Source organism: Dendropsophus ebraccatus, chromosome 10 (assembly GCF_027789765.1).
Source record: "Dendropsophus ebraccatus isolate aDenEbr1 chromosome 10, aDenEbr1.pat, whole genome shotgun sequence".
Lineage (NCBI taxonomy): Eukaryota > Metazoa > Chordata > Amphibia > Anura > Hylidae > Dendropsophus > Dendropsophus ebraccatus.
This window is the reverse complement of record NC_091463.1, coordinates 44,915,856-44,942,934: the sequence shown is the minus strand read 5'-3', so window position 1 is coordinate 44,942,934 and position 27,079 is coordinate 44,915,856. Positions and strand designations below refer to the sequence as shown.

At 45.3% G+C, this 27,079-nt stretch overlaps 1 protein-coding gene across 1 annotated transcript; it reads right to left on the bottom strand.

Annotated features, from left to right (window-relative positions):
- Positions 1-12: 12 nt before the first annotated feature.
- On the bottom strand, positions 13-26,463 carry CCNB3 (cyclin B3). Its single transcript, XM_069986097.1, has 12 exons — positions 25,852-26,463; positions 18,093-18,192; positions 16,755-16,838; positions 13,997-14,115; positions 13,650-13,767; positions 13,458-13,562; positions 10,401-10,493; positions 7,798-7,935; positions 4,989-5,144; positions 3,898-4,047; positions 2,907-3,037; positions 13-261 (listed from the first exon to the last, which is right to left on the bottom strand). Exons 2-12 carry the CDS (start codon positions 18,180-18,182, stop codon positions 192-194), a joined length of 1,254 nt encoding a protein of 417 aa, XP_069842198.1. The 5' UTR covers positions 18,183-18,192; positions 25,852-26,463; the 3' UTR covers positions 13-191.
- Between the last annotated feature and the right edge of the window lie 616 nt (positions 26,464-27,079).

Below are 27,079 nucleotides of genomic sequence, written 5' to 3'. Positions count from 1 at the left end.
GGACACAACACATTCTTTAATCAATGTATTTTCTCTTTTTTGTCTTAATCTACTTTACAAAATAGTTTATAAACAGACTATACATAGAAAGACCGCAAGATAGATATGTATCCATATAATAAAAAGTACATCTATTTACATTGTATATACAAATCTGGAGCTATATTGATCCAGACAACTGTAACTCAGGATTAGCTCTGGAATGATTCTTCTAGCTTCAGGACATCTAAGGGTGGGAGTTTTGCAACTTCAAAGAACACCCTGTAACATATAAACAAAAAAGGTCAGGAAGTAAAAAAAAAAAAAAAAAAAAAAAAAAAAGGTGCCAACAAAGCTCTGAAGTAGGCAAACAATTGCAGATTTCATAAGATACATTTCATGAATGTAATGGAGGGATTGTGAAATGCAGGCAGGTTTGGAATGTCCACAAATCTGCTACATTGCAGATCTCATGTGAACATAATACAGTGTAAGGCCAAGTTCACACAATGTATGTTTTGCATAAATCATAGCCATTGTTGCAATTTGCATCAACAGCCGCGATTTATACATAACATACGTTCTATTTGAATGAATGGAATCCTGGTCAGAGCGTATACACATAGTATATGCTCTGGCCGGTATTCCATCCGGCCGCAGGAAAAACTGACAAGTCAGTTTTCTGCAGCCTCTATTTATTGAATAGCGGCCGCACAGAACATGTCAGTTCACACAATAGATCTTCAGTAACACTGGCCTTTCTGTGACCGGGTCACAGGATGGCCGGTGTTATACCACGTGTGAACATGGCCTAAGAGTGCTTTAGAGATTTTTTAAAATCCATTACTGGCTGTCAGATATGGTGTACACACCATAAGGCTAAGTTCACACTATGCACGAACAAACAGCTGTTTTATCGGCTGGATGAACATGGTTTTAAAATAATTATAATCTGGCCACCCAATGGGTGTGTCTGTGAATCAATTAAAGTGGTGTTCCACCCAAAATCTTTTTACAATATGTAATAGCCCACCCACAGCTTCACATATTAGTCCAAGCAAGCAATTATGTGTTCTGCACCTTTTTTTTTTTTTTTTTTTTTTTTTTACAGACTCACTTCCTCTCAATGCAAAAAATGAGCTCAATGGAGTGTTTGGAAACAATAGGCAGAAATAACTGACAGGTCAATACACTGTTTAACAACGTCAATTGTTTCAATTGAATTCATTGATGTTCATTGTTTGTGTTTTTTTTTTTTTTAAAGTGTCACTGTCCTGAAATTTTTTTTTGCAGAAATCTAGTCCAGGCGATTTTAAGAAACTTTGTAATTGGGTTTATTATCCGAAAAATGCATTTTTATCATGAAAAAGCAGTTTGAAGCTCTCCCCCCTGTCTTCATTGTTCTCCTATGGAGAGAGCTAAAGAAAAGACCAAAACAGGACAACAAAGAGTTAATCTACAAATCCCTCACGGGATATCTCATGTGACCATCACCAGTGACCTGTCTGAGCTCGGATTACAGCTGTCACCCAGCTCGGTGCCTGTAATCCTCTGTTATCTGCTTTCTGCTGCCGGCTAACTCCCTCCTTCCTCCTCCCCCCTCCCCTCTCCCTAGAGCAGACAGGGTTCGACTCCTGCAACAAGTCACAATTTTCAGATTTTTCAGAGTGGATGAAAAAGAGGAAGGAGGGGGGGGACCTGGGAAAAGGCTTTTTACATGCAGATAATGGCAGATTTGGCTAATAAACCCAATTACAAAGTTTCTTAAAATCGCCTGGACTATTGATTTCTGCAAAAAAAAAATAAAAAAATACGACAGTGACTCTTTAAGACAAGAACGCGGGTTTTATTCACAAAAAATGACCGTTCTTTTCTTTAAAAAAAAAAAAAATGTGTGCACATGGCCTAAAATATTGAAACCAGGGCTGTGGAGTCGTAACTAGTTTTGGCTGGAGTCGAAAAAAAAAATGTACCGACTCCAGCTTTAAATATATATATATATATATATATATATATATATATATCTGAGAACAATTTAAAATTGAGTTTTGATAAGAATTTTATAAGTTTTGCTCATCAATATATATTATGAGCAACATTCTAATAGGACACTATTAGATAAGGGTGGTTGGGGAAAAGTTGTCGGTCACTATTTGGCAGTTTGCTTCTGAGCTGGAAGAGTCCATTGTGTGGGGGGAGATCTGTGCTGTTCTCTTCCTGGATGCTGGATGATTGTATGAGCAGCAATGTAATATGAAGATATCCTGTGTGATATAGAGGAGGAGGAGGAGACATAAGTAGTGTAGCAGTAACCTCTGTCCTCAATGTGAGTTTTTTTCTTCAGTTTTTTATAGCAGCAGTGTGTGTGTGTGTGTGTGCTCTATGGTGTGCCTCCACACCCACCATGACTCCTCTATTATCACTGTGTGTGACCCCCTCTATATCACTACGGCTGACATCTATATTACAGGTATCTGGCATTGTTGGCAGTCTTTCAGTGTGTATGGTGAATATTTAGTTAGAAACATAGAAGATTGTCAGCAGGAAAAGACCACCTGCTCCATCTAGTCTAGGTGTGAGAAGTTCAGGACATGGAGGCTGGAGACTGGGTGCATCCACTGCACACACAGGAGAAGCTGCTTTATATCTTTCCTTATTCCCTCAGATATCGCCCCAGGATCATGTAGGACATTAGGGAGAAGCTGCTGAGCCAGTGTGATAAATAACTCCCCTGGTAAATGACTGGCCATTTAAGAAGGAGCAGGAGTCGGTCCTGATAAAATTCAGGAGTCGGAGTTGGAGTCGGAGCTTCGGATTACAGACTCCACAGCCCTAATTAAAATTAGCCTGAAATCTGCACCACAATGACCAGAATCTGCTCCAATTATACTGCAGAGCTGACAATCTGACTAATGTTTCAGTATTACCTGTGGGAGTATTTGCTCCTTACTGCCTTCAGCTTTTCATTTGGCTGACAAATAAGCAGGAAGTTCAATCTTTTCACAAGAGGTAACAGATCCATTGCCTGATATCCACTGTAATGTTGTAGTGTGGTTGTCTAAAGAGAACAGATATCACAGGAATAGAATATTTAACATGAAATTCACACAATTTTTTTTTTGTAATTAAAAACGGTACCTGTGGTATAAACCAAATTTGCAATTTACATTCATTATTAAAAGTCTAAACACAAAAAGTCCCAAGTTTCTTATGTCATCTGCACTCACAGAGAAGGCAGTCATGAGACTGGCGAACACATTGAGCCGTGACCCTCTGTACAGGTCAGACTTCATGCGTTTAGACTGGACCGGAGCGAGATTCATAGCAGGTGGGGGCCGGCTGCAATCAGCAGCTAGGCCCTCACCATTAATGACAGGCTGCACCAATCGCGCTGCAGCCTGTCATTAACCCGTTAAACGCCATGGCGTTTAAAGGGAACCTATCAGCCCGGCTAAGGTGGCGGAGTCTGGCATACTTAACCCTCCCTGCAAGTCCTGCTCCTGGACCCAGTCCTGGGGCGGAGGAATTATGGCCCGAAGCTGAGAGCACCCGCTATGCAAACCAATAGAGTTGAGTCTGAAGCAGTCATTTTCAATGGACATCGGACTCATCTCTAATGATTTGCGTAACGCGCGCGCTCAGCTTCAAAAAGCGCAAAAATAAAAAAAAAATTTACCTTGTCGACTGGGTCATTTTGGTCTGGGTCTTCAAGGGGTTAAGGATCCATGACATACCCATGACTCATCTTCCATGACAGCAGCCAGGTCCTCGCTGTTAATGACGGGTCACCACGATTTTGCAGCTGCCTGCCATTAACCTCTTTATTGCTGCGATTGCAGCATTTAACTGTCAGTGACAGGAGATGCAGTGGTCCAGTGATGCATTAAGCATCGTTTCCATTAGAAACCATATACTCACCCATCCGCCCAACTCTTTCATCTTCAGAGCAAGAAGCAGGCAGCTTGCAGCCATCTTGGAAGCACTTTCTTGAACAAAGTCATAGTCTTGCAGTGTTAGCTCACATATGTATCTTGCAAGTGTAAGAGTCTCCATACTTGCATGGGCACACTGGAAGACAAAAAATTCATATGGCATAAGACAATACTTTTTTTCCCCTAATAAGAACAGCAAAGGCTAGATGTAATAACTATTCATTGTTACATTTAAAGTTATCAATAAATTCAAAGAACAATACATGAATTCATAAAGCACATAATACCTCACAGTGTGGTCAAATCATGTTTCACTGCGGTAATTTGTTAACAGATTATGGTTAAAAAACTAATTTTACCTTACAGTTTTTAATGCCAAAAAAAGGCCTGTCTATGCCTATGACAGGCTTATTGTGGCCTTTTTGCATCTATCCCTTTGTCACATGAAAACACCTATACTCCTAGGAGAATGTAACAAGATGTCCTAAGAAAAAATGAAGCAATTGGTACTCAGCACCCAAATTAATAAGAAACACCTATGTTGTACTGTGTATCCCACATAATAATCATAACTGACTGCAAATTCATATCAAATTGACAAAGCTTTATTTATACCATCACAAAGAAAAACAATAAAAATAAAGACCTAGGAGGTGTGAGGAAGAGGTGCAAAACAGCGTTGGAGTGAGGAGGGAGGCCAGCGGACTGGGACCACATACACCCTTGGTAACTGATAGTGACAGGTGTATTGCCATATCCTATGCGACCACTCTGTTCAGCATACTAGAGCAATACAGCACAGCACTGGCACTTTATATTTTTTTGTATATGCACTCATGAATGAGTTGTATACAAGGTTTACTTTTATGCACATGCACTTTAACCTATTTACTGTTACCCTTGTCCCAGTAGTGGGGTCTCCCACCTCCTAGGTCTTGATTTTATAGTTTTTTTCTTTGTGATGGTATAAATAAAGGTATGTCAATTTGATATAAATTTGCACTCAGTTATGATCATTATGTGGGATACACAGTACAACATAGGTGTTTCCCTTTGTCACATGCACACAATGCTCACCTTCCCAAAACGGCGCAGAAAGCGATAAGGGACAGGGATGTTTATGTCAAAGTTAAGCTTCTGTAAGATGTCCATCTCCATTGCTACAAGCTCCTCTCTCTTGTATGCATCATCGCAGATATAAAGGAAATCATCCAAACATGGTGGGCAGCGTTCCTGTGGATTACAGAAATGATAAAATGAATTAGGAAAAGCTGTCAGACACAGGGACTCATGTACCAGAAAAGATTTCATCACTGGGATTCATTTTAAATACACCAGAAACAAAACTGCTTATAACCAGACCCCTCCATAGATTTATGGCGGTACAGGGGAAGCAGTCCGATCTACAGTGCTCCTGGCAAATATTGCAGTATTGTAGAAAGAAATCCCGGCACTCACCAGATGAAGTCTTGCTGTTTATTTAATGAAGCATGTGGTTTCACAAATGCGGTTATTACTACTTAGGAAGATAAGCACCATAGGCTTGCCATATTATGTTCCTAAACCTCTTCTACTCCTATGACCACTGCTGTTTTTATATGATTACATGTACACTCAGTTCTCTTGAGCGCCCGTGGGCACTCTGTTGCAGTATTGCCTAGTTTTCATATCTGTATATGCTGTTGCCATCAGAACTGTGGAGGCAGTGCTAGTTTTGGTTGCAGTCGGAAAAAACGTCAATTCTTTAAGTGGAGAGCAGAGGCGCCCTATACTTATCACTGAGACACAGAGGCAGGTGTAATTCCAAGCAGAGCCTGCGATAGGGATTCAGCTTAGAATTCCCACCTTTTTTCCTCATTATGAACGTACAAAGTCCATTTCAAAAGTAAGGTCAGCACAAAATATAATAAGGGCAACAGTTTGTTCCCCTAAATTATACGAGTAGCCAAATTGTACTGTAGCCATCTATTAGTCTTTTTGCAGGACTGTATGACACTGAAAAATAAGGTGCACTTTAAGCAATTGTAAGGTGTCTAAAGTGAGAAAATTTTGTACCTGTCACGTGCCGACTCGTCTCCGATCTTCAGTCTTCGGACGGCCCGGCCGAATCCCTCCAAGCGTCCCGAGTGCCGGACGCCCTCTGCCGCGTCATCGGCTGCTCAGCCGCGATTGGCTGAGCATAACACTCAGGGATTCGGCCGGGCCGTCCGAAGACGACATCGCAGACTGAAGATCGGAGACGAGTCGGCACGTGACAGGTATGTATAGCGCACCACACTTCCGGGTACAAAGGGTGGGGGTGGTGGGACACGGGGAAGGGGGCCATTCACAGACATAACATACATTACAAAGTTGTATAAAGTTGTATAACTTTGTAATGTGTGTTATTCTGTGAATAATTCTTTACCGCCGCACTACCCCTTTAAAGTAGTTTTATAAAACCTCTAATTTGTATAATCATGTCCCTTAGTAGCATCATGCAACAATATTCCCGCTGTGGTCAGACTATCTACATATGCAGAATTAGTCCTTGTATATAGACTTGGTATACTGAATGACATCGCACTCTCGCATTGCTTTATATTGTAGTGCCTTTATTGGATAAATAGAACCACATGACCTGGCATCTCTGGATGTGCACGCCAGCGTTGCATCCGGGAGGCCTCAGTATCTGATGTGCGCATGCCTGTGACTTTCACGCCGCGGTCATGCGCACTTGGAGTGAGTCGCCAGCCCGGATGTGACGCGGCCTCCGCTTCCGGCTCGGCGCTCCATGGTCCCGGAAATGGGGGTGAGTTTATGAGAATCTATGCATATATAAGGGGGTAAGGAATAGAAGTGGGCAGTTCCATGATGAAGCGTGGATAGAAAAACGTACGTATGGACGGCTCTTGTGGTGACTGGCAGCATGGGTAAGTGCAATAAGACCTAAACTTGTGATAGCAGTTAATCATAGACTTTTTTTCAAACTGGAGAAAGCATGAAATAGGGGGTATTGTGAAGTCTGAAGGACCAGGTAGATATACACCCTCTTGTCTAAATATCAGGGCTGTGGCCAACACATAGGATCCTAATTTAACTGCAATACCCATGATAACTTACATCTGTCAAACCCATTTTTTTATGATTGTTTTTTTTACTGTGGTCATTTTTTAACTTTATTCAGATAAAATGTTATATGTATTGGTACCTATTTATACATAATAAAAATAATTTGTATTTTTTATGAACTAAGCCCATTGTTCTTTTGTGTAAATTATAGCGTGGGTTGTTTTATTGATAAGGTGACATCTGGTGGTGCAGGGTGGTACTGCAGCCAGAGTTATTAGATTACCCTGCCCCCCTCATCTCAAACCTGTGTGTGTAATTACAACTGTTTAGTAGTATCCTATAAGTTAATTAAAAAAAAACAAAAAAAACATCCCATGAGAACATGACATAAGCCCAAAACTGAAAAGAAATAAATCTGCCAATATAAATATTTCTAATTAGAAGAATTTAATCAAGTTTTCAGTATGCCTGTCATTTTAATAGGCGTCTGATATGTTATAGCCCCATGTAAGAAGTTTGTATCGGTGGGATCTGGGTGCTAAGAGTGGCAATGGATGGAATTATAATGGAGCCTATGGAACTTCCGTCAATCACGTCTACCAGAAGTTCCACGAGCAGCCATTATAATTTCATCCATTGCTACTTTCGAAGTAAGAGCGGAGATGAAGGGGCAGAGCATACGCTGCTAAAAAATTCTGCCTCTTTATTCAAGCAATCAGTGCGGGTCTCAGCACCCGGATCCTTACAGATACAAACTTCTGACATGTGGCTATAACATGTCTGAAGTTTGTTGAAATGACAGGTACATTTTAATCTTAACTTTTTGTGAAATTACCTCAAATTTAGAAGCAATGAGCACAGCAGTAGATCCAATCAGCTGTAGCTTCTCCCTAGTAATAACCGAGACGGCTAAGTAATGGTCCACCAATTTTACAGCCAGGTAGAGTGTCTCGTGATTCAGTTCAAAGTTCTCCTAAAGAAGAATGACAAGATGTATTGTAAGATAAGGAAAAACACTGAAATTGGGTAAATATATAACCAACCCCCAACAGTTAAAGTCCCCTGGTTTGTATACAGGTAATCAGGAACCATGCTACGTGCTGTGACAAACCCGATAGAACTGCAGATAAAGGTTGTGCTTTTCTAATAGCACTGTGTGCCAGATACATTCAGCAAGGTTCACACCATGTTTATATAATATATTACAAACCCTAAATTACAAAGGGGAATTCAGTCCCTTGACTTAAACCTCTAAGCCTAGTGACTCCTGACGCTACTTGATGAGAGGTGGATAGCTTTAGGGCTGCCTGTTGAGCTGTGCACACAATACCGACCTAGTATTGTGTGTGCAGCGATCAGGCAGGGCAAGTGAACAGTCTCTAACTTTCTCTGGAGAGTCTGCCTGCCTCTAACAGAACTCTATCATGCCCTGCAATAGCACAATCACTGAAGAATCGGAGATTTTGCACATGGTTAAAAGAGGTAAAGTCCTATAAATGTTATTAGCTTTTTTAACCCCTTAAAGACAGAGCCAATTTTGATTTTCGCATTTCCGTTTTTTTTCTTCCTTGTGCTTAAAAGGCCATAGCAGATGCATTTTTTCACCTAGAAACCCACATGCGCCCTTATTTTTTGTGCCACTAATTGTACTTTGCAATGACAGGCTGAATTTTTTCATAAATGACACTGCAAAACTAGAAAAAAAAATTAATGTGTGGTGAAATAAAAAAAACAAAAACTCATTTTGTTTATTTGGGGGGTATTTGTTTTTAGGCCGTTCACCCTGTGGTAAAACTGACTTGTTATACATGTTCCTCAATTTGTTACAATTACAACAATATGTAACATGTATAACTTTTACATTATGTGATGGCTTGTAAAAAATTTAAACCAATGTTAACAAACATATGTTCCTTAAAGGGAACCAATCACGCCGAAATTGCCCCCATTGATAAGGAAACGTGCTGGTACATCACCCAGCATGCTTCCCAAACATCCCCTTGTACCCTTTGTCCCCTCCTTTATTACCCCGCAGTCTTGCAATTGTAAAGTTCCGCACCGTATGCTAATCAGCCCAAGTAGTCACGGTGGGCTGAACTAGTCATGGTCCTGGGCGGATTCCAGCGCTGTAATCACGCCCAGAGGGGTGCGATTCAAAGACCTGCGCTCCGCCAACGTCATCTCTGGCTTGCGTTCCACGTCGCGCCGGCGTCTTCCGCACGTTACGCACAGTACGTCAGTGTCTTCTCCAGCCGTACTGCGCATGCGCGGCGTGTGCTCCACGCCAGTGGCGTGTTGCGTCTTCCACACGCTGTGCATGCGCAGTACGTAGGGAGAAGACACTGATGTACTGCGCGTGCGCAACGTGCGGAAGACGTCGGCGCGCCGCCGACGTGGAACTCAAGCCAGAGGTCACATTGGCGGAGTGCAGGTCTTTGAATCAAGCCCCTCTGGGCGCGATTACAGCGCTGGAAGCCGTCCAGGACCCGAATAACTACGCCCAGGACCATGACTAGTTCAGCCCACCGTGACTACATGGGGCTGATTAGCATACGCGCGGGACTTCACAAATGTAAGATTGCGGGGTAATAAAGGAGGGGACGAAGGGTACATGGGGATGTTTGGGAAGTGTGCTGGGTAATGTACCAGCACGTTTCCTTATCGATGGGGGCAATTTCGGTGTGATTGGTTCCCTATAAAATTGCTCTATTCCCAGGCTTATAACGCTTTTATCCTTTGGTCTATGGGGCTGTGTGAGGTGTAATTTTTTGCGCCATGATGTGTTCTTTCTATCGGTACCTTGATTGCGCATATGCGACTATCGCTTTTTATTAGGGGAGGGGGCTTTTTTATTAATAACACTTTTTTTTTTCTTTTACACTTATACTAGAAGCCCCCCTGGGGGACTTCTAGTATAAGTACACTGATCTCTCATTGAGATCTATGCTGTATAGTTATACTGCATAGATCCATGAGATAGCAATCCAGTGCCTTTCGGCTGCTGCAGCCGAAAGCAATCCAGTGCCGAGTCGGGATCAGAGTCATAACGGAGATGACCTTGGCCGGTGAGGGATGTGTGGATCGCTCCTCCGGGGCAACGTCCCGGGAGGACGATCCACCCCACTAAACACCAGAGATGAGGCTGCATAAAGGATTCTGATGCAGCTGTCAACTTTCACAGCTGCATATGAATTCTTAATTAGCAGACACAGCGATTGGACCGTGCCCGCTAATTGCCGCGGTCTTGGGCTACATGCGGCACCCGCGAGGTCGCCGCCCGGCCCCGCTCGGAACTTCCCAAGGAGGCCACAGGGTGTAAATATACGCCTGCGGTCGTTAAGGGGTTAAGCAACTAGGAAGAAATTTTTTTTTTAATTTGACAACATTAGTGTAGCAGACAAATTACTGTAGAACAATAGTTTCCATGACAGAACTAACCTGCACCTCCACCATCCAGTCCACCAGAATTGCTCTCATTTCTTTACTGATATCACCCTGAGACTCCATATAATTAGAAAGCACAAATTTTTCCTGCAAAACACCACACAAAAGAATAAAAGACATGAAACAAATGCATTATAGGGTGATAGATCAACAGAAGTGAAATATGTCAGGTAACAGTAGTATCATCAAAAGCATAGAACAATTACAACAAATAAAAATCCAGCCCTATTTACCATGAGAACTGTGAAAAAGAAAAGGGGGCAAGGTGTGATGTAAATTCTATTATTTAAAACTTATTTTGCTTGCTATTAAAATCAGTTTGTGATTTTCTTTCAGTATAAGGGTATTTTCACACTGAGCAAAACAGACAGAATTCCCACCTGCCTCAGTGTATCTATGGGAGGGCTCGCACGCCTCCACTCAAAGAATTGACAAGTCAATTCTTTGAGTGGAGAGTGACGGAAGCTGGAGGCGCACAAGCCATTACATAGAGACACTGAGGCAGGCAGGATTCCGTGGCGGAATTCCGCCTGTTTTGCTCTATGTGAACATACCGTAATAAAGAAATTTCTCTTTTAAGGTTAAATGTTTTGTTGAATATATAAGGAGGGGAAAACTCTGGCCTATTTGCCAAAAAGACATAAACAAGGGATCATTTCTTCCTTGTCCCCAAAGTAATTTTCCTTGCGAAATCACTACTTTGAGGATCCCAATCCTCCTATATCTAAATGCTATTTTTTTTCCTTGACTTAGGTTTGAGCAAAAGCGTGCAGCTCTTTGCCTACAGTTCCCATCCTGGTCTTCAATCGTACACGATCCATTCTGCCCACTCTAACGCTATCCCCACCAGTCTCTTGCTCACTCTTCTAATTATTAGTGGTGGCAGGACCTCTCTGCTTTGTTCTCGCAAGACCTCGGCACAGACCTGAACAGAGCAGAGACAAAGGTGGTGCTGTGCCAGCCTGAGGAATGCCTATAGGCATGATATCTCTGCAGTCTCCACATTTATACATGCAACAGAACTGAAAAACATTTCTACACATTTGTTAACAAAGAGCAAAAATCTGATGAACACATGAGACCTGTAGCACAAAAACTGTATTCATATCAGGACTCTCTTAGATAGAAGAGACACCCCTGGACAGTTATAACTGCTTCCTTCTAGAAACAGCACCACTCTTATTCTCAGATTATGATTGGTGTTGCAGCTCAATTCCATTAAAGTGAATGATGGACCTGAGCTATAATATTGCACACCAGGTTTGGTGCTGTTTTTTGGAGAAAGCAGCTATTTTTTTTCTAAACTTGGATATTTCCTTTAGGAGGTAGTACATGTCAGTGATCAGTGTGGCAATGAACACTGCAGTAGTTATGCAAGTAGCAGTTGATAAAGTTCCTAGGGCCCTTTCACATGGGCCGACAGAGGCACGAGAATGAGTGTTGCTCTCTGATCGGTGCTCATTTACAGAGCCTGCATATAGCTTGATTAGCGATAGTTCCTATGCCCCCTTTATCCGGCACTTGAAAAAACTGTTTTTTTGTTTTCAAAAACTGTTCTACCCTGAGGGCTGTGTGTAATATTACAACTCTGCATTCTCAATTCCAATCTATAGAATTAGCTACAATACCACAAACAAACTGAGAATAGTGGCACTGTTTTTGGAAGAAAGCAGCCATGTTTTCTGAATTCTGGATAACCCTTACGACTGAAATCATTGTCAGATGCATGTTACAGGTGATGTGTGAACGATAAGGATGAATTTATTAGCAGCACAAAGGATGCAGTCAGCAGTCAATCCAGCAGTTTATTGTCTGTCAGCTGAACGCAGGCCTTTTACATGGGCGAATTATCAAAAATAAGTGTTGCTACAATTTCCTCTAAGTAGTGAGAATCCTGTTACTAATACAATACTTGAGCCACAGGTTTTAAAGGGGTTATCCAGTGATACAAAAACATGGCAACTTTCTTCCAGAGACAGCCCCACTCTTGTCTCCAGCTTGGGCGGGGTTTTGCTGCTCAGTTTCATTAAAGTGAATTGAGCTTAAAGGGAACCATTCATCCCGTGGCCCCCGGCAGAAACTGACATACAGTGACATAAAGGTCAATATACTTACCACATCGCTCCCGATCCCGTCCCGGATCCCGTTGTTGACACGGAGAAATCGATGATTCTTCTTCTCACGCCCATTATGGTAATGAGCGCCGCCGGGTCCGAAATCCAGCCTTCTCCCCGCCTCCGACACTTGATTGACGCCGGGTCCTCTTCCTCCTCGTCTTCTTTCTTCTCGCCGGATCCCGCGCAGGCGCCGTGACAGTCGTTTTCGGCGCATGCGCAGCTCACAATTGAAGCCGCTCTGCAGCTTCACTGTTTACTGCGCGTGCGCCGATTGTCTCGAACACGTATCCTGTTTACCGCGCAGGCGCAGAAGAGGTGACGAGACCATCGCAACGGCGCCTGCGCGGGAATTCGTCAGAAGACTGAAGACATCAATCAAGTTTCAGGAGGCGTGGGTGGGCGGCGACGAGAAGAGGACCTCATGAATAAGTTGGACTCGTCCGTCGTTTCCTATGGACGTTGGACTCATCTCAGCTCATTACCATAATGGGCGCGAGAAGAAGAATCGGCGATTTCTCCGTGTCAACAACGGGAACCGGGACGGGACCGGGAGCGATGTGGTAAGTATATTGACCTTTATGTCACTGTATGTCAGTTTCTGCCGGGGGCCACGGGGTGAATGGTTCCCTTTAATTGCAAACCGCACCTGAACTGGAGACAAGAGTCGTGTTGTCTCTAAAAAAAAAAAAAAAAAAAGTGGCCATGTTTTCGTAGCACTGGATAACCCCTTTTAGTGTTTATTAGCTGAAGATGTGTAGGAACGTTCTCCAGCACCTTTTTTCCCCATGCGATCCCCCACACCCACCACTCAATGGGATTACATTGACTACACCCTCTGCACCAGCCATAGCTAACCTACTGAGTAAAGGATGGAGGGGGCATTGGGGGACAGAGAGCCCTTTGTTTGTAGATACCAAACTAAAGTTAAACATACCTCTCTTTCACGCATGTAAGCAAAGATATCCATAGCATACTCAGAGCTGCTAAATGGGTCATCAAGAGAGTCTTTATCAATATCCTCCACATTTGGTGGTAAAGGCTGTGAATGTACAATGGTATATGTTATCAAGTGTCTGCAGCACATTCACTTCATTGTCCACATTGAAACTGGTAGAAAGAACAATACCTGTTCCACACAAGTTTCCGCTTTTGCTTTAACTTCTTTCGGCTTGACTTCATTGCTCACTTTTTCTTCTTTTACTACATCGACAGCTACATCCAAGATAGCAACTTTTCTCTGTGTTCTTTAGTGTAAGAGAAATAAAGACTCAAAGTCAATAAAGGGAGCAGAAAATGTGGACTCTGACTTTCTATATAATTAAATGGAATATAGGAATAAAAAAAAAAAAAAAACAAGAAACAATTGGGACTCATTTGGGCTAAAAATACTGTCCGAATACAACAAGGGAACTGACTTTACAGTTGTGTGCACAGTAGTGATGCCGGAATAGTAAAGTCTACATACTGACTCACCTCTTGACATTAATTTCATTATTTTTTAAGAGTCCAGAGACAGCTACATTTTTTGTCTTCTTTACAATAGCTTTCTGGCCTTCTTTCTTCTTTTGGAGTAGTTGCTGATTCTTGTTAGCCTGTAAAAGTAATGGTCTTTTGTAAAAACTGAAAGAGCGAAGGAACACAAAATTCAACAACTAGATCCTAAATCAGACAAGCTGGATCAGCAAACAGTAATAATTTAGTGTAAAGTCAAAATTTTACCATGTTTTTGGTATTAAAAAAAACAAAACAAAAAAAACAAAACAAAAAAAAAAAACCCGCATTTTTATCCTTTTTTAATAATGGAGGTCAATGGGAAAATGTATCAAAATGGATGCTCACAAATGCATCTAGTTTTTAATCTGTTTATTTTTTTTTTTTCATAACACTGATTGCAAAAGCACAGTGTGAACCCAGCCTTAAAGGTACACTGTCACCCCCTTTGTGAATTCTGACATTTACACAGGTGTAAAGGGTAAATTTAGCGGTTTTCATACCTTATTTCATATCATACGTCATGATGCTTGTTCAAGTAAAAAGTGTCCTTTTATCAACTGCAGATTGTATTAAGTGGGTGTGGCCTCGCGGGATTAGTGCCACTTAGCCCCGCCCACAATGGCACCGTTTGCACCGCCCCCTTGACACCCATTGGTTGGCCGATGTAAAGGGGGTGGGGTCTAGACCTTTCGGCCAGCCTGTTCCAATGGCCGGCGGAGGGGCGGGGCACACTGTGGCGTTGTGAGCGGGGCTAAGTGGCGCTAATGCCGCGAGGCCACGCCCGCTTAATACAATCTGCAGTTGATAAAAGGACACTTTTTACTTGAACAAACACCATGATGTATGATCAGTAGCGGTCTTTGGCACCAAGCATACCAAGCGATCGCTTGGGGTCCCCAACATCCAGGGGGCCCCCACGCCCCGCTCTTGTGCTCAAGACCGCTGGACAGGGCCGCTGCCCCGCTCGCTGCTGCCATCTGAACTGTAACTATGAGCACTCGTAATAAGCGCTCATAGTTACATGCAGCAGCACTGACAGGGCGGGAGACATTGGCCCCCTTCCTGTCAGTCACTCTTGTGGCCGCAGGAAGGGTTTTCTATGCTGTCACAAGTGGCAGCTTTGCCCTGCGGTGTCGGCGCTCCAGTGACATCACTGGAGCATCGGCGCCAGGTCAAGGGGAGCGCGGCCTCTTCCTGCGGCCACAAGAGTGAAGAGAAGAGGAGACGCCCGGACCCAGGTGAGTATAAGTGTTTGTTTTATTGTGTTATATACTATATGGGAGGGGGAGCACACAGGGGTCTGTTTAACTGGGGGAGCGCACATCGGGGGTCTATATAAATGGGGGGAGCACACAGGGGGGCTATACAACAGGGGGAGCACACCGGGGGGCTATATACTACTTGGGGCAGCAGAATGGGGTCTATATACAACTTGGAGAGCACACAGGAGGTCTACATACTACTGGTGGGGCACACAGGGGTCTATATACTACTGGGGGAACATACAGGGGGGTCTATATACTACTTGTGAGGCACACAGGTGGTCTATATATAACTGGGGGAGCACACAGGGGTCGGTATACTACTGGGGCAGCACACAAGGGGTCTATATAATACTGGTGGGGCACACAGGGGGTCTATATACTACTGGGGGAACCACACAGGGGGTTTATATACTACTGGGGGAGCACACAGGGGTCTATATCCAAGTGGGGGAGCACACAGGAGGTCTATATCCAAGTGGGAGAGCACACAGGGGGGCTAAATACCCCTAAGGGAGCACACAGAAGGCCTATATACTAGTGGGGAGCACACAGGGGGCATAAACAACTGAGGGCAGCACATAGGGGGTCTATATACAACTGGGGCAGCACACAGGAGGTCTATATACTTCAGGGGCAGCACACGGGGGGCTGTATATAACTGGGGGAACACACAGGGGTATATATACTACTGGGGAAGGTAAACAAGGGGTATATACTACTGGGGGCAGGACACAAGGGGTATATACTATTGGGGCAGCACACAAGGAGTTTATATTACTGGCGGTAGCGCACAAGGGGTATTTACTACTGGGGGCAACACACAGAGGTCTATTGTTTTGGAACGCGTCGAGGGGGGGCCCCAGACATAACTTTGCTTGGGGCCCCAGAAATGCCAAGACCGCCCCTGTGTATGATATAAAATAAGGTATGAAAAACAGCTAAATTTACCCTTTACACCTGTGTAGAGATGTCAGAATGCAAAAAGGAGGTGACAGTGTCACTAACTATATCAAGAAAAACTGTAGAAGACAATTCTAGGGCATATTAGGTGAAAAATGGCTTTTATTTATTGGCCTATGTTAACATATATCCATAAGTGGTGTGGCACTGTTTTTAGAAGAAGCCATGTTCTTCTAATCCTGGACAGCCTCTTCAGGGTTCAGCTTAGGTTTTACTTGCCTCAGGCCAGGTGTAGGTGAAACATGTAGGAAAAGAAAAACAAAGCAGTGTGCTGAGGAACGTAGGACTGGAGGGATGCGACAGAACCTGTGGTCACTACCTGGTTAAGTACCCTCTTAGAAAATAATGTATTATTAATCCATTCAGACCATTTATCTATTAGCAACAGAAGAGAAGGAATCAGCAAAAATGTCTTTTCGTCTCAAAGTCCCATCTTTGTCCTTTTAATTCCCCACCTCAGGTGACAACCTTAGTCAGTTGGTGACAGAATAGACAGTCCAGGGGATACTCACATTGGTAATGTCTCCAAAGGCAGATCTCTTTTTTGCTGCACCCTGTGGAGATGATGGTGAACGCTTTGTCTGTCCACAATCCTCCTGCGCAAAAAGAAAAACAAACAGCTGTCAGGTCTTATGGCTGGACGGACCCATTCAAGGAAGGGTAATGAAGTTACAATTTTGTTACTTATCACTAAGAGCCCATGGCCGCCGTATGTGGTAATCACTGAAAGAAGCAGTTCACTTTTTTTTTTTTTTTGCCCCCCCCGGGTAGCCGCTGTCATGTATACTTACATAAGATGATCGGTGTCCCGTTCCCGTCGGTCAGTTCCGTCCCGCGGTGCCGTTCACATCGGGGGCGCGCTCACTTCCGCCGGCTGCTGCGAGTCCTCTTCTCTGCCCAGTGATTATACGCCGGAAGTCACTCGCTTCCATGCATTCTCTATGGAAGCGCGTGACTTCCGGCGTTCAAATGACAAGGGAGAGAAGAGGAGTCACAGCGCCGGCGGAAGTGAGCGCGCGCCCGATGTGAACGGCACCGCGGGACGGAACTGACCGACGGGAACGGGACACCGATCATCTTATGTAAGTATACATGACAGCGGCTACCCGGGGGGGCAAAAAAAAAAAAAAGTGAACTGCTTCTTGAAGCCCCAACCTGGAGTTGCCATTTTAAGCAGCTTCCGGTTACTGAGCCCCCTCCATGTTGCTCAGGAAGTGAGACCAGAGCTGGGCTGTTTCTCCACATACTCCTCTCTGCTATGCCATGACATAGTTTTACTACTGAACAGGCTTCCAGTGTGCTGGGCTAATGATTGATACAGGAGACTATGGATGATGTGGGGGAGAAGGGGATATGGATACACTGCCTTTGCAGTGTCCTATGTAAGCCAAAATTAAATAAACAGCAAAGCAAGTAAAGGGTTACAAAAAGCACTGCTGCTGCTGCTTAGATGGGAAGCCTTTATCTTGTATGGACAGTGCACAGCAGAGAAGATTTACTCTCCCCTTCCCCTTCTGCACAAGGTATTCCCCAACCCCAATTAATGTAATCTGTCTTGCTGAGGCTGTTACTAGAAGTATATTTGCCCTAACAACAGGCAGTGAACAGCAGACTGCAGGGAAGGGAGACACCTAGTGGGCAGGCCATTTTTGACAATCTCACAGGCTATTAAATAATGGAGGTAAATTGTTTAAAACAAGAGCAACCATTTAAAAGATTTTTATCTAAAGCAGTCATGTGATAAAATATTCATTGCCAAACAAAGAAAGTGGTTCCATTGCAAGAAAGGCTGCAAAAAGCGGAAGAAGAAGAAAAACAAAACAAAAACAAAATCAATAAATTTCTAATACCTTCAAAGGCTGTACAGCCTCCGCAGCAATTGGCTTTCCTGTGCGAGAAACTTTGGGTAACACTGTCCGAGAGTGACGATGAGGCAACATTTTTAGGGCCCTGGGAAAGAGAAAAAGTATATTACATTAAATATTAAATTTAAAGGAGAAGTCCCAAGAAACAAACAAAAAAAAAAAATAAAGGCAGGGAGGGGGGGTGCTGGAATATAATAAAGTATATGCATCCATCCATGTGCCCCCTGTAGCGCCACTCTCACCTCTCCCAGACAGTTGCCGAAAGTAGTTTTTATCCGGCTTCTGCATATCTCATGGCCCCGGGTCCTTCTGCTGCAACATCACGGACCGGCTGATGGATTGCCTGCTCAGCCAGTGACTGCAGCGGTGTACCGCTACAGTCACTGATTGGCTAAGCTGGCATCTCTGTGGGAGCACGGGGATTTGAAAATATACTTTTTTTGTGATTCCAATTGCATTTTGCAATGACACACCCAGTTTTTCCAGAAAATTTGCTCAGTGAACTTTAAATTTTGTCTTTACGACCTGTGGCAAATCTGACATATCTATGCTCCTCAAGTCAGTACGATTACAATAGGCAATTTACATAACTTTAATTTTAAAAGGGTTTTCTACCCCAAATCTTTTTCATTATGAGATAGCCCACCCATGCCTTCACATATTGGCCAATCTAACTAATTAGGTGTTCTGCATCCTTTTGGCACTTTTTCTGCCAACTCACTCCCTCTGGATACAACAATGGGGGCAGGTAAATAGGACTTCTTTATTATGATCCCACCACCCCCTGCCCCCCCCTGGATTTTTCACTGTTGCCCAGAATACCCCTTTAATTTCTGCCTCTCTCTAAAGGCCGATGATCGTCCTGTGTAATAGAAGGCAACAATCAGCCAACATGAACAATGTCGGCTGATCATTGCAGTAGTGTTGTCACGATACCACAATTTTGAGTTCGATACCAATACCAACTTTTTTTTTTTCAATGCTCGATACCAATTCGATACTTAATAAAAATTTTAAAAAAACCCACAAGAATAGAGATGCGCCCGTACGGACCATATTATTTTAAAACTAAAGTTTGCCTTATTTAAAATAAATGTTCTTTAAAAAATTGCCCTATTCTCACTCCTAACACTTTTTTGGTGCAGCTCTCAGCCTCTCTCTTCCCTCTCCTGCCGCCGACGCTGCTCTGTAATGCTATACTGACCCGGGACCCCGCGGCGATGTGAGAGGCAGGAATGGCCGGCGGCAGCAGCATGGTGCGCGGAAGATCGGGGTCCCAGGTCTGTGTTTGCAGGGATGGCACATAGAGAACATGACAGGCGCTCAGGTAGCCGCCTGTCATGTTCTCTGCACTATACTCTGTTAAACTGTAGTTTAACAAAGTATCGATACCAGGAAATCCTGGTACCGAACCGTTTTTTTGCCCCGAAAATCGATAGTAGTATCGATTTTTCGGTGCATCGTGCATCCCTACATTGCAGTCGTTTTTCTTTTAACATGTTGAAAGACAAACGACAGTGATAGCAGCGATCTGCTGCCATCGCTCCGTGGAACAGGAGCAACAACAGACCGCTGCTATCCTCTATTGGCTGCCTGGACGATCTAGCAATCAACCGGGCAAACCGCCCCCAAACCCCCCGCCCCCCACGCACTTACCGCTCACTGCTGGCACGTGTAAAAGCGCTGGCAGCTAGCAAAGAACGAGGAGAAAACAAGCGGCACCCATAGCGCGCACACACACACAGCCTCCTAAAGCCATAGCACATGTAAACACACACACAGCTTCCTGCAGCATTCATAACACACAGTGCACACACAGCTTCCTGCAGCAGTCATAACACACACGCACACACACACACACAGCCTGCTGCAGCCATAGAGCACACGCGCGCACACACACACAGCCTGCTGCAGCCATAGTGCACACACAATCACAGCCTGCTGCAGCCATAGTGCACACACATACAATCACAGCCTGCTGCAGCCATAGTGCACACACATACAATCACAGCCTGCTGCAGCCATAGCACACACACATACAATCACAGCCTGCTGCAGCCATAGCACACACACATACAATCACAGCCTGCTGCAGCCATAGCGCACACACATACAATCACAGCCTGCTGCAGCCATAGCACACACACATACAATCACAGCCTGCTGCAGCCATAGCACACACACACACTGTCTGAAGCAGCCATACCGCGCACACAGCCTGCTGCAGCCTAAAGAAATACACACAATCTTCTCCCAGAGGGAAAACACCACATTGATTGCAGTAGTTTACTGCTACACTACTTATGTTTTCTCCTCCTTCTCTATATTACACAGGATATCTTCATATTACACTGCTGCTCATAAAAAAATCATCGATTATCCAGGAAGAGAAAAGCACAGATCTCCCCCCACACAATGGACTCTTCCAGTTCAGAAACAAGCTGCCAAATAGTGACCGACAACATCTCCCTGACCATCCCTATCTAATAGGACCAGTGTCCTATTACTGATATAGGGAGGAGAGGTCCTTCGGTTGATTGAACATAAAATATATTGGTGAGTAACATTTATAAAATTCCTATAAAAACAGAATTTTATTTTTTAGAACTTTTTTGTGTCATCTGTAAAAAAAAATTAATTATTTATTGTCTACAAGTTTCTTGGGCATTGCAGTAGTATAATTCCAGGAGGTGTTTGAAGGTATATAATACTATATTTTATAATGATTTCACTAATTACTATTGTCAGGGATTGGTGTGCTCTGTCAGGGTTGCTCTCTTTCAGCTGTATAGTAAACACAGGCCTGTATTTACTGGGCAACATAGTAATGATGAGCGGTGGGCAGGAAAGAAACCTAAGGGGGTGGTTATACAAACAAACCAATCAAAGAAGCACTGCATGATGGGAAACGTAGTTTTCCAAGAGGCACCATCTTGGATATAGATCGGCTTTAATAAAAACATAACATAGGAACGGTGGCAGCTAGAAAGATGGGAGACGGGTTCATTTATTTAGAGCTTGAGTGGAATACCCCTTTAAAACTTTTTTTTTTTAAATTGCTTCATTATGATCACGCTTTTATTTTTTTGGTCTATAGGGCTATTTGAGACGTAATTTTTTGCACCATTATCTGTACTTTTTATCAGTACCTTCCTTACATATCATATGTGTCACTTTTTATAAAAAAAAAATTCTGGATGTGATGCGACCTGGAATGTCCTAATTTATTAGTTTGGGAGATTTTGCAAGCAGCGATAGCAAACATGCTTATAATTATTTTTTCTAAAGTAGGAAAAGGGGGGAGGGGCAATCTAAACTTTTAATATGGAAGACATTTTAATTTTTTTTTTTTAACAGGTCATAAAGAAAAGACTTTGGAGCTTTGGCTTCAAAAATCTGTCAGATAAATTGGTCAATTATCTGTGTGTGTAAACGCAGCCTTACACTCTGAGCTTTAAAAGATAACCATAAGACTAAGTAGTATTACACAGGCCAATGGGGGCCCTATAATAACGGTAAACAAGCGCTGATCTGCTGGATTATCATTTAACAAGGGCTGCGTGGACATGTTACCGATGTCCTTGCAGCCCTTGCTTAACTTTATACATTACCTGTCCAGGCTGCAGGGCTCCTCTTGTGGTCTTCTTCTTCCTGGGTCCCAAGCGCTCCAGCTTCAGAGCGGCCTGTCTCAGTTGACAGGTCGCTCAGCCAATCACTGGCCACGGCAGTCCCTGATCAGCTGAGACAGGCCGCTCTGAAGCGCGGGACCCGGGAAGAAGACCGCAAGAGAAGCCCTGCAGCCTGGATAGGTAATGGATATCGTCAGCCGCGCACCGCTATTACACGTAGCGGTGCGCAGTCGGTGCCCGACAATTATAGGTTCAAACCTATATCAACAATTAGCCGATGGTAGTCATCGGCTGATCGTTGTATTTAATACAGAGCGATAATCGGACGATTATCATTCCGTGTAATAGAACCCTAATGTGGCTCACACAACTGTTTAAAGAGGACCTGTCACCCCCCGCGCCGGGGTGACAGGCTCCCCACCCCCAGATAGATCCCCTTATACTTACCTCATGTCGCCGAGTCCCGCTGCCGGAGCCGGTCCCGGGACGGAGATATCCCGGTGGGAAGCCGGCGCGCTGTGGAGATGAGTCCAGCTTCTTTAGAGAATGAATGGAGCCGGACTCATCTCTGCTGCGCTCTATGGACACCGGACCGGCTCATTCTCTATGGACACCGGACCCATCTCCACAGCACGCGCGACGGCTTCTCACCGGGATATCTCCGTCCCGGGACCGGCTCCGGGACTCAGCGACATGAGGTAAGTATAAGGGGATCTATCTGGGGGTCGGGAGCCTGTCACCCCGGCGCGGGGGGTGACAGGTCTCCTTTAAAGGGAACCATTCACCCCGTGGCCCCCGTTAGAAACAGACATACAGTGACATAAAGGTCAATATACTTACCACATCGCTCCCGGTCCCGTCCCGGATCTCGTTGTTGACACGGAGAAATCGCCGATTCTTCTTCTCGCGCCCATTATGGTAATGAGCGCCGCCGGCCCGAAGTCCAGCCTTCTCCCCGCCTCCGACACTTGATTGACGCCGGGTCTTCTTCCTTCTCGCCGGATCCCGCGCAGGCGCCGTGACGGTCGTTTTCGGCGCATGCGCAGTTCACAATTGAAGCCGCTCTGCAGCTCCACTGTTTACTGCGCGTGCGCCGATTGGCTCGAACACGCATCCTGTTTACCGCGCAGGCGCAGAAGAGGTGACGAGACCATCGCAGCGGCGCCTGCGCGGGAATTCGGCAGAAGACTGAAGACTGAAGACGTCAATCAAGTTCCAGGAGGCGTGGATGGGCGGCGACGAGAAGAGGACCTCATGAATAAGTTGGACTCGTCCGTCGTTTCCTATGGACGTTGGACTCATCTCAGCTCATTACCATAATGGGCGGGAGAAGAAGAATCAGCGATTTCTCCGTGTCAACAACGAGATCCGGGACGGGACCGGGAGCGATATGGTAAGTATATTGACCTTTATGTCACTGTATGTCTGTTTCTAATGGGGGCCACGGGGTGAATGGTTCCCTTTAAGCGAAAGCCAGAAGTGGATCCATGAGGAAATGTAATGGTGTATTTACACAGACAGATTTATCTGACAGATTATTAAAGCCAAAGCAAGAAAAAGACTATAAACAGGGAACAGGTCATAAAGGAAAATTGAGATTTCTCCTCTTTTGAAATACATTTCTGGCTTTGGCTTCAATAGTCTGTCAGGAAAATATGTCTGTATAAACACAGTCCTTCCTTAAGCCCCTATTACAATGGGCTGATGATGCAGAGCATTTGCTCTTCGTTTCCCGCTCGCTACCGCCATTATTATGAGCTTCGGAATCAAGAGGGTAAGTTCAGGAAGGGGTGCGGAAATCTTTTTTCATCAATCAATTTTTAAATCGTTCTGGAAAACCCACAGGAGAGCCTTTTAAAAGGAGCAATTACACCAAGCGATTTGATTGGTGTAATAGGGCCTTTAAAGGGAACCAACCAGCATGATTGTGCTGATATGGTTCCCAGCTGCACAGTAAAGATCTACTGTGCAGCTGCCCAAAGCTACCAGCCAGTTCTGCAGCAGTAGCTTTGGGGGAAAAGAAATTTTATTCCGGTGCCCAAGGCTGCCAGAGAGGCAGTAACTGGTTATCTGGGCAGGGGGCCGCCCATGACTAGTAATGGCTCTCTGCCTGTCAGTGCACTCTGCGGGCATGATTGACAGGCAGAAAGGCCACTAATGGTTCTCTCTGCCTGTCAATCATCCTCACACTGTACACTGATAGGCAGAGTGCTGTGACTAGTTACAGGCGGCTCCCCACCCAGATGACTAGTTGCCGCCCCTCACACACTGGAATAAAACTTTTTCCCAGCATAAAACTAAGACTGCAGACACGGCTGGTAGCCTCAGGGAGCCTGGGAATCATATCGGCAAAACTAACTCGTCGGGACAGGTAAGAAATCACCGGGGGTCCGACCTCCATACTCCCCGCTGATCTCCATATTGGCCCCTGGCTTCTTTGTTATGTTACGTGACCTGTGGCTTTATTCATTCCTATGGAGCTGCAAGAAAGAGCCAAGTACTGTACTATGCTCTTTCCAGCAGCTCCATAGGAATGAATAGCGCCGCAGGTCATGTGCTGTACCCGCGTCTGTATTCGTAATAAAGAAGCCGGGGGCCGATAAAGAGAGATTGTCCGACCTGTGCAATCCCCTGGGGACCAACATATGGAGCCCCAGGACACATAAAATAAGATGAAGGCCAATGCAGTCTACAGGGAAAGCCTGTTGTAAGGTTTTTTAAGGAAAAATCTCCCTGTTCCTATCATTTTTCCTAAGATACGCACAGTTATGGTCAGCTTCATTCCACACATTTCAGATAAGTGAAGCCGAATGCAACGTCTGAGGAGGTGCTGGCTTATTGGTGCAGAGCAATGGCCACGACTATCCAGATAATGGGGATCACCGGTAAAGCCTTTATGCAACAAGGTCACACTCAGCCTCCCATAGGAATAAATACAGAGGCTCACCCCTGTGTGCACACAAAGCACTGGATCTCACATGCACAGCTAGAGACTGGAATGGATCATTCTGCAGGGAAGGCGCCGGCAAATAACACACAGGTCAGAGGATACAAGGTATGGGGGGAGTCCTTCTCTGTATGGAAGGTCAGGGTCTTACAGGTTTTCTGGATTTTGTGTTACATTCTGTATATTAAAGGGAACCAATCACGAAAAAAACGTCCATAAAGCTAAGGAAACGTGTTGGTACATCAGCACGCTTCCTAAACATCCCCCTGTACCCCCCGTGATCCCCTCTATTAGTCAGTATTTGTACTTTGATTAAGTCCCGCGCTGTATGTAAATCTCCGCTAAGTAGTCACGGTGGGCAGATTTAGTCATGGTCCTGGGCGGCAGGAAGTGCTGTAATCACGCCCACAGGGGCGTGATTGATAGTCATGCGTTCCACTTACATCAGCCGGGGCCTGCGTTCCATGTCGGCGGCATGCTGACGTCTTCAGGACGCCACGTATGCGCAGTACGTCGGTCTCGTCTCCCTCTGTACTGCGCATGCACAGCGTCCTGAAGACGTCAGCACGCCGCCGACGTGGAACGCAGGCCCCGGCTGACGTAAGTGGAACGCATGACTATCAATCACGCCCCTGTGGACATGATTACAGCGCCTCCTGCTGCCCAGGACAATGACTAAATCCGCCCACCGTGACTACTTGGCGGAGATTTACATACAGCGCGGGACTTAATCAAAGTACGAATACTGACTAATAGAGGGGATCAGGGGGGTACAGGGGGATGTTTAGGAAGCGTGCTAGCTGATGTACCAGCACGTTTCCTTAGCTTTATGGACGTATTTTTTTCGTGATTGGTTCCCTTTAACCCCTTAGATGTACAGAGCTCTGGAATCAAGAGTGTAAGTAATATTAAAGCAACCAGAGACTCCACATCCACTGGGATACATCCCCATTGTCTCCACACTACTTGCATTATAACCAGAGACTATGCAGAGCTGAACAATGCCCGCACATGTACCAGCAAGTACTGGACCCTGTTACACTGGGATCTCGAACATCTGTGTCCGCACAGCTTACTGATCTACCGCTATGCACACAATGCGGTTCTCCAGCCACTGCTGGGATCTGCAGTCCCATGTAAGAGATGCTCATGAATCCGTCCTACTCACCGGCGTACGTGCTCTGCTGAGACCAAGACTTTGTCCGGACAAGTTCCCGGGATCGTCCTCGTGTGAGCGGTGCAGACGGAGGCGCAGATCCTCTTCCAGCAGCTGAACACTGACCTTCCCTCCCCGGAACCACCGCTCTCCCACCGCAGAAGCCCCCGGTACTGCCCGAGCAACACACACACACGTTTGAATCTCGCGGGCACCGCCCACTCTTGGTTTCTATTGGCTCTCGCTCCGCCAATGTAATTGCAGCATTTAGCTTTTTGCCATAGCGACACAGTGTTTTCAGAAATTCGAAAGTCGGGACCAATCAGAGGAGGCGGTGGGCGGAGTGGACGACAGGAAAAAAGGAGGCGTGTATAAATGAAGTTGAATCGTGAAATGCGTCTTTTCCATGTAGGCGTGGCTCGGTAGTTTAAATGCCTTTATCCTACGGGGGAGGGAGGGGCTACGAGTTCGAGAAATGCCCTTACCGCAGCAATAGGAAAAGGCGGAGTGCGGGGACCGGGGCCAGTGGAAGCACCGGAGAGCGTCTCGGCTTCTGCGCCTCATGTGGTCATGTAACGGAGTGTAGGGGCAATAGACCTATAGACTGCCGTTATTTTCGTCTTCTGATACATTACAGCTCACAGCTTATGTATCGGTAGATGCTAGAGTGTATCCTCTCCTTTGAGGTGTGATGTCACCAGGAGGGGCGGGGCCTCGACCGGAAGTAGTGAGCTGCTGCACCATTCACTGTGCAGAAACAGAGTGAAGGAAGCTGCAATATCCACAGTAGCATGGAGGGGTATACAGGGGGAGAGGACTGGTGTGTGTAGGGTCTGTATACAGGGGAGAGGACTGGTGTGTGGGGGGGGTCTGTATACAGGGGAGAGGACTGGTGTGTGGGGGGGTCTGTATACAGGGGAGAGGACTGGTGTGTGGGGGGGTCTGTATACAGGGGAGAGGACTGGTGTGTGGGGTCTGTATACAGGGGGAGAGGACTGGTGTGTGGGGTCTGTATACAGGGGGAGAGGACTGGTGTGTGGGGGGGTCTGTATACAGGGGAGAGGACTGGTGTGTGGGGTCTGTATACAGGGGGAGAGGACTGGTGTGTGGGGTCTGTATACAGGGGGAGAGGACTGGTGTGTGGTCTGTATACAGGGGAGAGGACTGGTGTGTGGGGGGTCTATATACAGGGGGAGAGGACTGGTGTGTGTGGGGTCTGTATACAGGAGGAGAGGACTGG